The sequence below is a fragment of the Harpia harpyja genome, chromosome 8, assembly GCF_026419915.1.
Source record: "Harpia harpyja isolate bHarHar1 chromosome 8, bHarHar1 primary haplotype, whole genome shotgun sequence".
Classification (NCBI taxonomy): Eukaryota; Metazoa; Chordata; class Aves; order Accipitriformes; family Accipitridae; genus Harpia; species Harpia harpyja.
Genome location: NC_068947.1, coordinates 12,351,228 through 12,363,823, shown reverse-complemented (window position 1 = coordinate 12,363,823; position 12,596 = coordinate 12,351,228). Strand labels below are relative to the sequence as shown.

Below are 12,596 nucleotides of genomic sequence, written 5' to 3'. Positions count from 1 at the left end.
AACGTGTATCCTACTCCAAAGAATACCTTTTTTAGCATACCTGGCAATAGTGGCCAGGAACAGTATTGTAAGAATTCTGATCTTTTTTCTTTGCAGGGTCACTGTTGCTCGGGTGCAGCATTTGTATTGGGCCCATGGAGGTGTTGTGCCTAAGCCATGGTGACTATATAAGAAACCATTCCTTGTATAAGTTTGAACCTCACACAGAATCACAAAGATTCAGTGATGATATGTATTTCACATCCTTATGTTTTTGTAGCAGCTCAATTTGTAGATATTGCTTTACGTAACCATGCTTTTGAAACTAATCTGAATTAACCTTGGTATTTTAGTTGTTTTACTCATAAGAATATATCTGAATTAAGTCTTACAGTAATCATGCCAATATGATGTCATGCTGAATTGTGGATCCCTGTAAATATGACCAAATCGTGGGAAAGGGAATAAGGATTACGTCAATTATCAAGGCTTTTAAAGCAGACAATTAGTCACCCGAAACAATTTATAGAATGGCTCATTGCCTTTATAATATCAGCTATCATTATTGCAGTTACTGCCCCCGTTGCTACCACGGCGCTTGTGAAATCCGTTCAGACTACTCACACAGTAGCTAATGTATTAAAAAATGTTACGGCTGAAATGAATACCCAGGTACAAGTTGATCAACAATACTAGAATGATTGGATGCTTTGGAAGCAGTGGTAATTTGGCTTGGGCTGTATTAGGTTTGTGTGGCAAGGTTTTGGTAGCGGGGGGTTACAGGGGTGGCTTCTGTGGGGGCTGCTGGAGGTTTTCCCCTGTGTCTGATAGAGCCAATGCCGGCTGGCTCTAAGACGGACCTGCCACTGGCCAAAGCCGAGCCGATCAGTGATAGTGGTAGCACCTCTGTGCAAAGAAAAAGAAAAAGAAAAAGAAAAAGAAAAAGAAAAAGAAAAAGAAAAAGAAAAAGAAAAAGAAAAAGAAAAAGAAAAAGAAAAAGAAAAAGAAAAAGAAAAAGAAAAAGAAAAAGAAAAAGAAAAAGAAAAAGAAAAAGGAGAGAGAGAGGGAGAGACAGAAAAACAATAATAAAAACAAAACAGCTGGAGAGGGGGAAGAGAAAAGCGGTTGCGGAACACACAGAAATGGCAGCTGAAGAGAAGAGTGAGAATATGTAAGAGAAATAAACCTGCAGACACCAAGGTCAGTGAAGAAGGAGGGGGAGGAGGTGCTCCAGGTGCCGGCACAGAGATTCCCCTGCAGCCCGTGGTGAAGACCGTGGTGAAGACCATGGTGAGACGGGTTGTTCCCCTGCAGTCCGTGGAGGTCCACGGTGGAGCAGATATCCACCTGCAGCCCGTGGAGGACCCCACGCCAGAGCAGGTGGGTGCCTGAAGGAGGCTGTGACCCTGTGGGAAGCCCGCGCGGGAGCAGGATCCTGGCAGGACCTGCAGATCTGTGGTGAGAGAAGCTCACAGAGCGGGTTTTCTGGCAGGACCTATGACCCCGTGGGGGACCCACGCTGGAGCGGTATGCTCCTGAAGGACTGCACGCCGCAGAAAGGACCCATGCTGAAGATTTTCATGGAGGACTGTCTCCCATGGGAGAGATCCCATACTGGAACAGGAGAAGAGTGTGATGAGTGCTGCCACTGAGGAGGATGAAGTGACACAGATAACGTGTGATGAACTGACCGCAAACCTCATTTCCCATTCCCCTGTCCAGCTGAGGAGGAGAGAGTGATAGAATAGCTATGGTGGGTGCCTGGTGTCCGGCCAGGATCAACTCATCACATAGAGATAGACAAAGTGCATTACAAAATAGAATGAAATTACATTGCAATTGGGAACTTCAAAAACAAGGGCTGTGTGTAACTCCTTTACAAAGGAATGAAAGTGTATGAGATTGGAATTAGGTGAAGGTGCATTTGCAAGGTGCATTTGCTATTAATATTGCAGGAGACATCTAAGATCTTGCACAGATATTACAAGATCAAATGGGAAATATACAAAATTAGCAGAATAAGGTGTTTTTCAAAGAATTGTCTAATAGTGTTAAAGGGTTAAATCCAAAAACATGGTTTGAAGGTTTAAATCTGTGTATCTGAATTTGTATTGCTATTGGAGGGTTATTAATCATCTGTGTGTTTGCAGCAATCAGAATCATCTGAGGAGCAGTATGAGGATTGTGTCGGTTCGAAGCTGGAGTCCTCGCTGCCTTCCTCGTGAATCTGATGTTACTAAACAAAAAAGGGGGAGATGTGGGAGCAGCTCAGAACACCTGGCATTTATTTTCAAGAGTGACCGTTAGAACTTGTTGTGCTGCATGTTTGCCAAGCCTTTGAAGAACTAGTTTTACAAGGTCAGGTTGGAGGATGGCCTTGTGTAGGCCTGGGAAGATGTGGCTGAAGACAGTCATGAGTATGTGTATGGAATGTTTTTATCTTTAACTGTTCTGAGGACTGGCAAACATCCCAGCTGAGCCAGATATGCGCTCCTGTGTTAGTAGTATTGGCTGTATGCCGCTAGTACTTTCTAGATCTTTGTTGAAACATATATAAGTTGGATTCTTTTGTGAAATAAAGGGAATCTTGCACAGAGAGCTTGAGTGCTTGATTCAGTCGCTGCAGGGGTGGTAAGTAAATGGGGCAGGGTGATGGGAGCAAGATACCCCTTGGGAAAGATAAAAGAAGTCTAAAGGGACCCTACCTTAAGTACATGTATACAACTGCATCCAGCCTGGGAAACAAAAAGGAGGAACTAGGAACTGCTCTGTGTGCAGATGCAGAACTGTGACATCCCTGGAAAAGCTGAAACATGGTGGGACAGCTCACACAAGTGGAGCTCTCCAATGAATGAAGGGCTCATTTGTAGAGACAGAAAGGGAAAATGAGGAGGAGAGTTTTCCTCTATGTGAAGAAGACTATGGACAACATGCTGGTTGAGAGCTTGTGCATCAGCGAGGCTATTAAGTGTGGGATAGTGTTGGGAATTTGTTACAGATCCACTTCCTCACCCTGATCAGTTGACAGACTCCTTTAAACAGGTTAAGGAAGGCTACACGGTAAACAAGCAACTTGGGACTGAGCTGCAACACACACACACAAAAAAAGTAGTAGTATACAGGAAGTGGAAGCAAAAACAGACTACAAAGGAAGAATTTATATGCACCACTGTATTAGGAAAGCAAAATTCAGTTTGAGTTCAAACTGGCAAGGGGACATTTAGGGCAACAAAAAGAGCTTCTACAGCTACATGAACAAAAAAATAAACAAGGAAAATGTAGGCCTGTAATTGGTGGTCTAGTAACAGGGGATACAGATAGAGCTGGCAAGGCCAGTGCTGCTTTTGTCTTTGTCTTCCCAAGCAAAACCCCCAAGTCTCTGTGCTCAGAGGCAGGGTTCAAGGAAGAGAAGAACTAGCAGCAGCAGGAGAAGATTGAGTTTGCTTCTGAAAACTTGTGAGGACACAACTTCATAAATCCAGAATAATCCTGCACTGAATTCAACAACTGACTACCTGCTACATGGAATAAAGTTAGTTGTTGTGAGACAACACACAACATCTCAGAGCATACTCTGAGATCATAAAAGTTTCAGAGATAGATATTCCAGACAGAACAGTGACAAAAATGTTTATTCAAAGTATCTTAACTCAGCCTTTTATGAATAAAAATATTGCAGGTTTACCATAATAAATTATTTACTCTGACATTTCCTTTTTTTGGCTCTTTGTCTGTAGCTGTATCCAATTACACTGCTTCCTTTGATTCGTCCTCCTTATCCTCTAAACTAGCAGTTCCTGTGGAGGCAAAGGAAAGACAGGACATGGAGATGCGTTTTATCACAAAATACTGGAACATAATCCTAGTAACCTAAAACATAATTCTAGGACTATGCTGTCTACCTCAGTCCTCCTTCCCCACTGCCTTTCACTGCCAATACTTGAATTTAACTGTTATACATTGTTTGTCAGCTGCCAGACAAGACTCAGTACACACATATTGACTGCCAGCCAGCCCATATGTATCTCTGGAATAGCCAAAGAATGTCTCCTATTTAGATGATATCATAAGAAACACGGAGCAAGAAGGATGGAATTCCTGTGTGGAAAAAAATTACGGTAATGGGACAGAGAATATAAGGCTGCAAGAAAACAGATTTTGTTACATCTGCTCTTCACTGTATGCATGTTTTCTTCAAATCATTTCCTCTTACTATAACTTAATCTTGCTAAACATAAAGACAAGGGGAACAATATGTTGTCTAATTAATTATGGATGTAGACCTATGCTGAAAAATGTATAAAATCATCCAACTCTCTGAGTCTAGAAATAAAGAGCTGGAAGGAACTTTGAGAACATCTGCCACATTCCTATGTTTTCTTGCATTGGTATCTGCATCTATGCTGTCTCTGACAGATACTTACTTGGGTCCATTTGTTTTAAAAAAAAAAAAAAAAAAAAAAGCAAAACACCACAAAAAACAATGGGCATACCAGAACGTTGTGGTAGGCCAGAAAATTTATTAGAATCAAGTTCAGTCAAAATGGGTTTTTGAGTCCAAGAGACTTTGAGACAAACTTTGAGACAGGCTCAGTGAACTTCTGCCAAATCCGAAGAAGAGCTATGCAGGAAACCTGCTGAGATTTCTACTGGATCTGATCCAAGCCCAGGGATCCTGTAAGATATCATTCCTACACACCAGATCAGCTAGCTGGCTAGTCTGCCCTGAAGCAGGAGAGCACCTTCAGAGGTAATGGGTAAAAAACGAGAGCAAATAAACTACAAAAATTCCAAGACCTAACCTAAATGTTTAATGTATACCTCCAGGCATTTTTACATGGTTTAATAGTCTTTCTGATCCCGATGGATAGTGCTTTGCTTTGATTTATTGTAAAATGGACTGATTACAAATGGATAAATTTATTTTATGTTTTCATACATCAGATATGTAAGCTTGTAAATGTTAACAATAAATACAAACAACACAATTGGGTGGAGGTCTATCAGCTGAATATGAGTAAACATAGATGCATCCTTTTGTTGCTTCTTAGTAATTTTGTATTTAAAACAGTCTTCTGAACTGGCTGGAAGAGAACCTGAGTATCTGAATTCCAAATCTCTTTGGTTTGTAGGAGAAACAAATCAACCAGAGACTGTTCAAACCATAATGCATAACAATAGCTAAAATTTGTTTCTTCAGATTTGTTTGGCCTCCTTTTTAACTTCAGTTGAGAGAATAAGAATACACAGTTCCACCCATGAGAGAAAAGTGGAGTGCTCAAAACCCCTTGAATTTCACAGGGTCTGAAATCTTCTCTCTCATTTTTGTACCAAAAAAAAAAAAAGTTTGCAAATGCAATCACTTACAAACTCAGCTCTGCAAGTGGTGTCAACTGTATGTGCATAGATAATGCTGCACAGAAGTGTCACTTCTAATTTGTACTGTTACACTATATGAACTTGACTACTCAAAACCAGTTTACGTCTATAGAGGACGGCCCCCCTTATTAAAGGTAGAGATTCCCATGGTTTCTTCAGCTTGATAATGGACCTCTCAACAGCAGCATGACTTCAGCTGATTGACATACATCATTTCAAACCCTGATTGGTAAGTGAAAAATGAGCATGCATGCCCCATTCCTCACCTTGATCCTCCTGATCTTTGTTTTCTTCTTCCCCTCTGCTTCCCTCATCTTCCTCTCCTGCATCCCTTGCTGGGCTAAAAACTTCACTGGATACTTCATGAACAGAAGGCTCATCATCCCTACCCTCAGCAGGCTCATCAGTGACTGAAATACGAGAAATTAGAAATACCAAAGAAAATTAATTTTACAAATTTGCACTCAGCCATTGTTTTCATGCAGTAGCTAATAACTCCTACTGAAGTCTGCAGTCTTTACTCACATGAGAAATCCCACAAAATCTTCTGTAACTGTTTATAATCAAGTTTGTATAACAGGCCATGATATAGACTAAAATGATTCACAGGCTTCCCAAGACAGTTAGTTGTATCTCATCATGCTATGTGAGATAAACCAGACATATATATATTGTGCAGTTTATGAACAGACTTGGAAGTTCCTAACATTCAGTATGTGGTAAATTATTGGGGGGGACGGGGACGACACAACCCTCCCACACTACTTGATATTAAACCTGAAAAACACGGCTTCAGGGGATAATGAAAGCATGGAGTTTCCAGCTGTCCAGCAGAACAGACCTGCAATTGATGGCATTTTCTCCTCTTCAGTTACTGCTGCTGCTCTTTCTTCCACTGCTGCTGCTGCTGCTGCTGCTGCTGCTCCCACTAGGGAGGCTTCTCTGGGAGAAGGTGGGTTTTCCCCATGGGGAGTCCAGAGTGTTAGTTTGGTAATTTCTGATGCTTTCCATTTTGGTGCAACAAGCAATGAGGGTTCTTCCTCTTCTTCTCCCTCTCCTTTATCCTAGAAGACAGCTCTGGAAATCCAGCATCTCATCTTACAGGTATTAAGGGAGTAACTATGATGGTGGTTTTGTGTACTAAAACCTCTTTATCTAGGCTCAAAATAGCAATGACATGGCCTTTTAAAATATTTACAGGTGGAGGAACTTCAGCAGCCACAAATCTTGGAACAGAACTATACTTTGAACCTTGATAAAATCAGCTGACTATTACTCATGATCAATGCTTGCCAGCTTGCTTTCTTTAAGGTAAAATTTTGTCTCTCCCTTAAACAGATCAGCTGTGAAGGGGCCTATCAACTATGTCTCCTCTTCTGTGCCTGTCTACAGTATAACAGCAGCAAATAAGACCTGATGCTCTGTCTGGTAGATGTTACACTATCTCACACAGGAACAGAGCGGCAAAACAGCTCTTTCTGCCTCAATCTTTGCTTAGGAAAGACCTTGGAATGGATCTAGGAAGCAGTAAGGTACTGCACAAAGCTGATGTTTTTGAAATTTGAAGATAATTTTTTTTATTTAAAAAATCATGCTTTATTTTGTCCAAATATGAAGGAGTCTTAGTAATGGAATCATTATCTGTATGGCAAGCTAATTTCTTTTAATTTTTTTTTAAATGGGCCTTGTTCTGCAATTACTTCAACTACAGCAAAGAGGCAAAATTTAATCTTACTTTAGTGACAGCACTCTCCCTTGCTTTACACAGTCACTACAGCATTCACATGAGAAGAAAGTATTATTCCTGAGAGTAACGATTTTCAGGAGCCTAGTGTTTAACCTTGGGTTTTTAAATTCATGTTTAAACTCCCACATGAATGGCCTAATATTCCAAAATCAGCATATCCAACAATTCCCAACTGAACTGAGGATACTGGGCACACATCACTTTGGATGCTCATATGAATCTGATACTTAATTTGAGGATCTCTTGCTTTTAGCCAAAAAAGCAAAACAGTCTCCATGTTTTGCAAATCTCTATCACTAATGATAGGATTTCTTTTGTTATTATTTTGTCCTTGTCTTAAGAAACAATTGCTGCATTGGAGAATTTTCAAAGAGTGTGTAATGGGAACTAATGTGTCAGACAACAGAGGTAGCAAACTCTAAGCTAAAATGTGGCATATTTTCTTGAAATCAAACCAGTAATATTGATATATTTCTTATTTCTATAGCTATTTTGCCCCATATCAGTCAGAAACATTTCAAAACATTCACACAGGAAGGAGAAGGAAAAACAAGCCCTGATCCCAGCTGCTCCCTACATTCATTAGGAGCTGTGGATATTAAGCTCCTCCCAGGACGAGGACAACAGTGGGACATATTTCCAAAACACGAGTCTGCTGGAAATTACCATTTGTACAAAGAGCAACAAGCAATTCAGAAATATAAGAAGAAATATTTTTCATTGTTTTCTGGTGTTCAGAACGAAGTAGAATACAGGCTAAATGCACAGACAAATACATCTACATTCTTCTGTGCTTTGAAACTTTAAATGTTTTGGAAAGGTCCTGATTCTCCTAAACTTTAAGCAGAAAGGACTCCTGTTTGCAAGTAATGCAAAAATCACACCTTGTACTTGTCAAAGCTTACACAGTAGAGAAGCTAAAGAAAAAAGCAAAATGAAACCTCATTTAGTTCTTAAAAAAGCATGAGTTTCTACCCTTTTTTGACTGCTAAGATCTACTTTAACATCAGCGTCTATGAGGCATTTTATAGATTACTCAACAATAGATTTGATTTACTGATTTCTCTGATATTCAGTATAATTTGCACTATTTCTTTTACCTGCTCTGATTGTATGTATTCGCCATGCTGTTCACATCCAATATCAAAGATATATTTGCCACGACCTATAGGCTGCACAAAGATATAAAAAAGTCATCAGAACTATAAAGTTAGTATATTCTAAGCATATAAGTTTAAAATATGCTTTACTACAAAATTCATACAATAGTCAATAACAATATAGTTTGAAAGCCAAGTTGCAGAGAAACTTGGCATTCTGTCCTACAGATTAATTCAGTTTCATGTTACATTTATGGTACAAGAAATACTACAAAAGATCAGGAGCCTAGCTTCTTATTTTAAGTGGAAACAGGTCATATTAAGGCAATTCCATGCTAACTGTTCAGATGAATAGAGAGTTTTCCAGCACACTTACATTTCCATTCAAAAACTTGCCCTTAAATCTATGGTTTAGGTGGATAAGTTCAGCTTCTCCTTCCTGGTTTCCATTTACCCAACCACCAACATACTTAGATCCTGTGTCTTTATATATATATGTACCTTGTCCGTGCCTGAGAAGAAAATAATAATTTTGCTTTGTATTACTGAATATTAAGAATTTAGGATGTTGTTATACTTAAGGTATTAAAACTGTATTATTTAAATAGCTGAAATGACTCGAGATGGACTAAATTGCCAGGGTCATCCAGTAGCACTTGATTTGCTCCAGTCAGCCATGCTTTGAAAATGACCTTTGCATTTTAATGCCATTGGGTGACCTGAAACATCACTGTAAGAATGAAACAAACCTATTGTGGTTAAACCATTCTCCGGTATAGGTGTCTCCATTTGCATATGTATACTGTCCATAGCCGTGTCTCTGGTCATTCACCCAGTCTCCTTTAATGAGAATACCATAAAAACAGTGAGACAGGCTTTATTTCATTGTGTGATTTAGTGGTCAGTTTGTAAAGTTATCATACGTGAATTATTAGAGAAGGAAAAGAAAGCTATGACACCATTGTCCTTCCTTACCATTCCTTACACCATTCCTTACTCTAAGCCCTTGCTCTTTTTCCTTCTGTCTGTTCCTCTCCACACATATTTATGCAGCTGCCTGACCTCCCTTTCATTTTGTCCATCACAGTCTGTCTCCATTATCACTCTCCATTATCATTATGAACACAAGAAGTCATGTCACATCCAGCTCCTATCTTTAAATTTGGTAATGTATTACAGTTGTATTAGATAATGTGACTCAAATAAAAAGAGGGGCTACTTTATTTTGACTCATTTGCTAAAATTGCCCTGTCAGTCACGGGGCATATATACTCAAAAGGATGCTAGACTGTGTGTCTTAATTACTCTTCTATTCAAAATTAAAATAAATAAATAAAAAAATCACACGTGCATATGCTCATGTAAGGCAAGACTGGGCTGCTCTTTTTGCTCTCTGCTTCTAGCCCTCACAATGTGAATGTTCTTTCTTGTCTAGCTTAGAAAGGAGGGGGGAAATATTGTCCCTTGAAGCCTAACTGATATTCAGAGTTTTTCAGGTAGTCTCCTGGAAAAAGGGAAACAATGCGAGTTTCAGCTTTTTCAAACTTCAGAGGCATCCCAGTCCCTGAGTAAGTGCTCTAATCAGTAGACTATTTTTTAAGGATGGACATAATAAAGTCCTGAAATACTTTATACTGAACACACCTGTAGTTATAATCGTCATTCAGAAATAAGTAACTATACTCTCTTCTACCAAGATTGCACTGATTTGTAAAAGATACTTAATATTTCTCAGGACTTGGAACACCCCACTTGAAAGGAGGACATGACAAGAATAAAATGCTGCTGAATATCAGCTTTCTTACAATAATTGACATAAGTCCCCATAAATAAAACCCACATTTCTCAGAGCTTGTAGTAAAAAAGAAATAAAAGGAAAACATTTCATAGCAAATTTATCTTCTTAAAGTAATGCATTTTCCAATTCACTATCTCCTTGCATTCGGGGTGGGGTGGGGGAGGGGGGAGAGGGAAAGAATGTGTCCTTTCAGTTACAGAAATCCTTGCAACTGTGTTCATTGTTTTACCTTCATATTTTGATCCATCTGGATAAAAAAAAATACCCTGGCCATGCTTTTTGTTTTGAAGATATTCTCCAGTGTAGCAAGCACCATTTCTAAATCTGTAGATCCCCTGAAACATATTTGGTATAGATAAAATTCTTTTCAGTTCTCACTCTTGTTTCAATATAGTGCCCAAACTAAAAGAACTGCTGAAACCTAACCACAACCACTGTCTTCTGTCACTGTCTTACCTGTCCACTTCTGAAACCATGTTCATATTCTCCATCGTACGTATCACCATTGGGTAGACGTGCTTTTCCACGTCCATGTCGCTCACCTTCTGAATTGCGTTCACCATCATACTCCTGATCAAATGTGGGGAAAAAAAATGTTTAAGAGGGCTAGACCTGACTGAATTTAACCTCATTAGACAGAGGAAAACAAGTGTTTGCTCAAAGCTGCTCCAGTTTGGCTTGAATCAGAGACTGCAGGAGCACCTGGCCAACAGATGTACTGCTTATGCAGACACTTTGATCATATCCTGGCACCCAGAGGCTTTCCTCTCTTCCTGACACATTACTGGAAAGTATGGATGACTTGTTTTCATCCAGCGGAGAAAGTTAGGCAGGTCCCAGCTGAAACGGTACAGCCCCACTTCGGAAGAAGCGCCTCGGGAGCTCTCCAGGGCTCGGCACGGCCGGCACACAGTATTCAAGACCCCCTGACCGGTAACGTTGACTCTTCCCTTCCCCGCTGGCGCTCCCCCACCCCTTTGCCGAGGCGCCCGCGGCCGTGAGCCGCTTCCCGCCCCGCTCCTCCCCAGCGCCCTCGGCGGCGGGTGCTCCCAGCGGGGACGGGCCCCTCGCCGCGGCAGGGGCCGGCCGACGGGGCAGAGCCGCCTCCGCCCGCGCTGTGAGCCGCCAGCGGCATCCCGACCGCCCCGGCGGACCCCCAGATCGGCCTCGGCCTCCTCGGTCTCCTCAGAGCTCAGGTCCGACATGGCCGCGGCGTCGCCGTCACCGTGGCAACCAAGGCGCGCGGGGGAGGGCGGGGCGCGCCGGGGCTCGCGCTGCTGTCCCGGGTGCTGAGAGCAACGGCCGGCCCCGCCCCTCACCGCCGCGGCGGGCCGGGGGGCGGGCCGGGGGGCGGGCGGCGGGACCGCCGCGCGCTGCCGTCTCGCCGCCGCCTCGCCGCCGCCTCGGCTGTGAGGAGAAGGGCCGTTAACCGAGAGCGGAGGGCCGCGCCTGACCGGGAGGCCTCCCGGGGTGCCTGGTGGCTCTCGGCGCCGAAGTCCTGGGAGGGCTGCGGCAACCGTGAGAGGACTGCCGCGGTAGTGAACGCCGGGGGGTGCGGGCCGCCGCCTTTCCCCGGCACTGCCCTCCCTCCTGCTTCTTGCGCCTAGCGCGCCCTGACCTGTACCTTAAGTGTCGTGAAACAGGCTGGTGGCATTTGAGATGAGACCTGAGCCCACTCAGTCTTCTGAGAGCTCCCAGTAGTTTGGCTGGTTTGGCCTGTAAACAACATTTTAGATTTATTAGAACCATTCCTGCATCTAGAATTCTTTTTTTTCCTGTCAGGTTTAATTCCAGTCCATGCAGCTTATCATTTGTTTTATATCATATGGTTTCAGCCTGATGATGACTCTCATTCACCTGCTCGACAGACCAGACACGGTCCCTCCCGCGCGGCCTGGTGAATCCCACTGGAAATTCCGTACACTCCTTAAACTGGAGCCAGAAGGCCAACGGCATTCAGCTCCGGTCTCTGAAATCCCACAGGATCTCCACAGCTGGCTTGACGGTGCACGTCCGATGGCGCAGCTGGAGACAGAGGACCCACGTGGACTCCTCAAGAGGTGTCACAGAAACGTGCTTGGGCTGTCACCGGCACACTGTCATACTGTTAGCAGTCAGGCTCTGCATTGTGGGGCACTCTGAAGAGATTCCTCTCTCTTCTCTATGCAAAGCACAGCAGAACAGTCCATATGGGTAACTAACTCGGGGACACTAACTCAGGACAGAGGCAGGGAAATGCTCTTGACACTAATCACTTCTGGAGCTTAGGCACTGGAAGTCATCAAACCACCATGTGATCTGGCCTGGAAAATCCTGTGATTCTGCATAAATGAATGGAGTGCAACTTAACCTCTCCTGTTATTTTTTCTAAATTGCACTGAACTGCTGTGGTGACAGGGGTGCTGTGCAGTTCTAACAGTGAGACAGCAGAACCATGAGTCAGATTTTTACATCACTTACGCATCTTCTGCTTTCACACATACAACTACTTTTACTTCTGCTGAAGTTTTTTCTTCTCCTTTCAGCAGCTATAATTCTCAATGATCTTAATATGTAGGAAATTCTCTGTATTCTGACTTTTCTCCAAGCCCCT

The 12,596-nt window shown here is 42.4% G+C and overlaps 1 protein-coding gene across 1 annotated transcript; it reads right to left on the bottom strand.

Annotated features, from left to right (window-relative positions):
- Positions 1-3,129: 3,129 nt before the first annotated feature.
- On the bottom strand, positions 3,130-11,287 carry RSPH1 (radial spoke head component 1). The gene is made up of 9 exons (XM_052795155.1): positions 11,158-11,287; positions 10,460-10,573; positions 10,233-10,338; positions 8,955-9,045; positions 8,582-8,717; positions 8,206-8,277; positions 6,200-6,422; positions 5,625-5,768; positions 3,130-3,776 (listed from the first exon to the last, which is right to left on the bottom strand). The coding sequence occupies exons 1-9, from the start codon at positions 11,206-11,208 to the stop codon at positions 3,727-3,729; spliced, it is 987 nt and encodes a 328-aa protein (XP_052651115.1). The 5' UTR covers positions 11,209-11,287; the 3' UTR covers positions 3,130-3,726.
- Between the last annotated feature and the right edge of the window lie 1,309 nt (positions 11,288-12,596).

Coding starts and splice junctions, on each gene's coding strand:
- RSPH1 (XM_052795155.1), bottom strand. CDS start 11,208: ATGTCGGACCTGAGCTCTGAGGAGACCGAGGAGGCCGAGGCCGATCTG. Junction 10,339..10,459: donor ATGGTTTCAGAAGTGGACAG/GTAAGACAGTGA, acceptor AATATGTTTCAG/GGGATCTACAGATTTAGAAA. Junction 3,777..5,624: donor CAAAGATCAGGAGGATCAAG/GTGAGGAATGGG, acceptor TTGCCTCCACAG/GAACTGCTAGTTTAGAGGAT.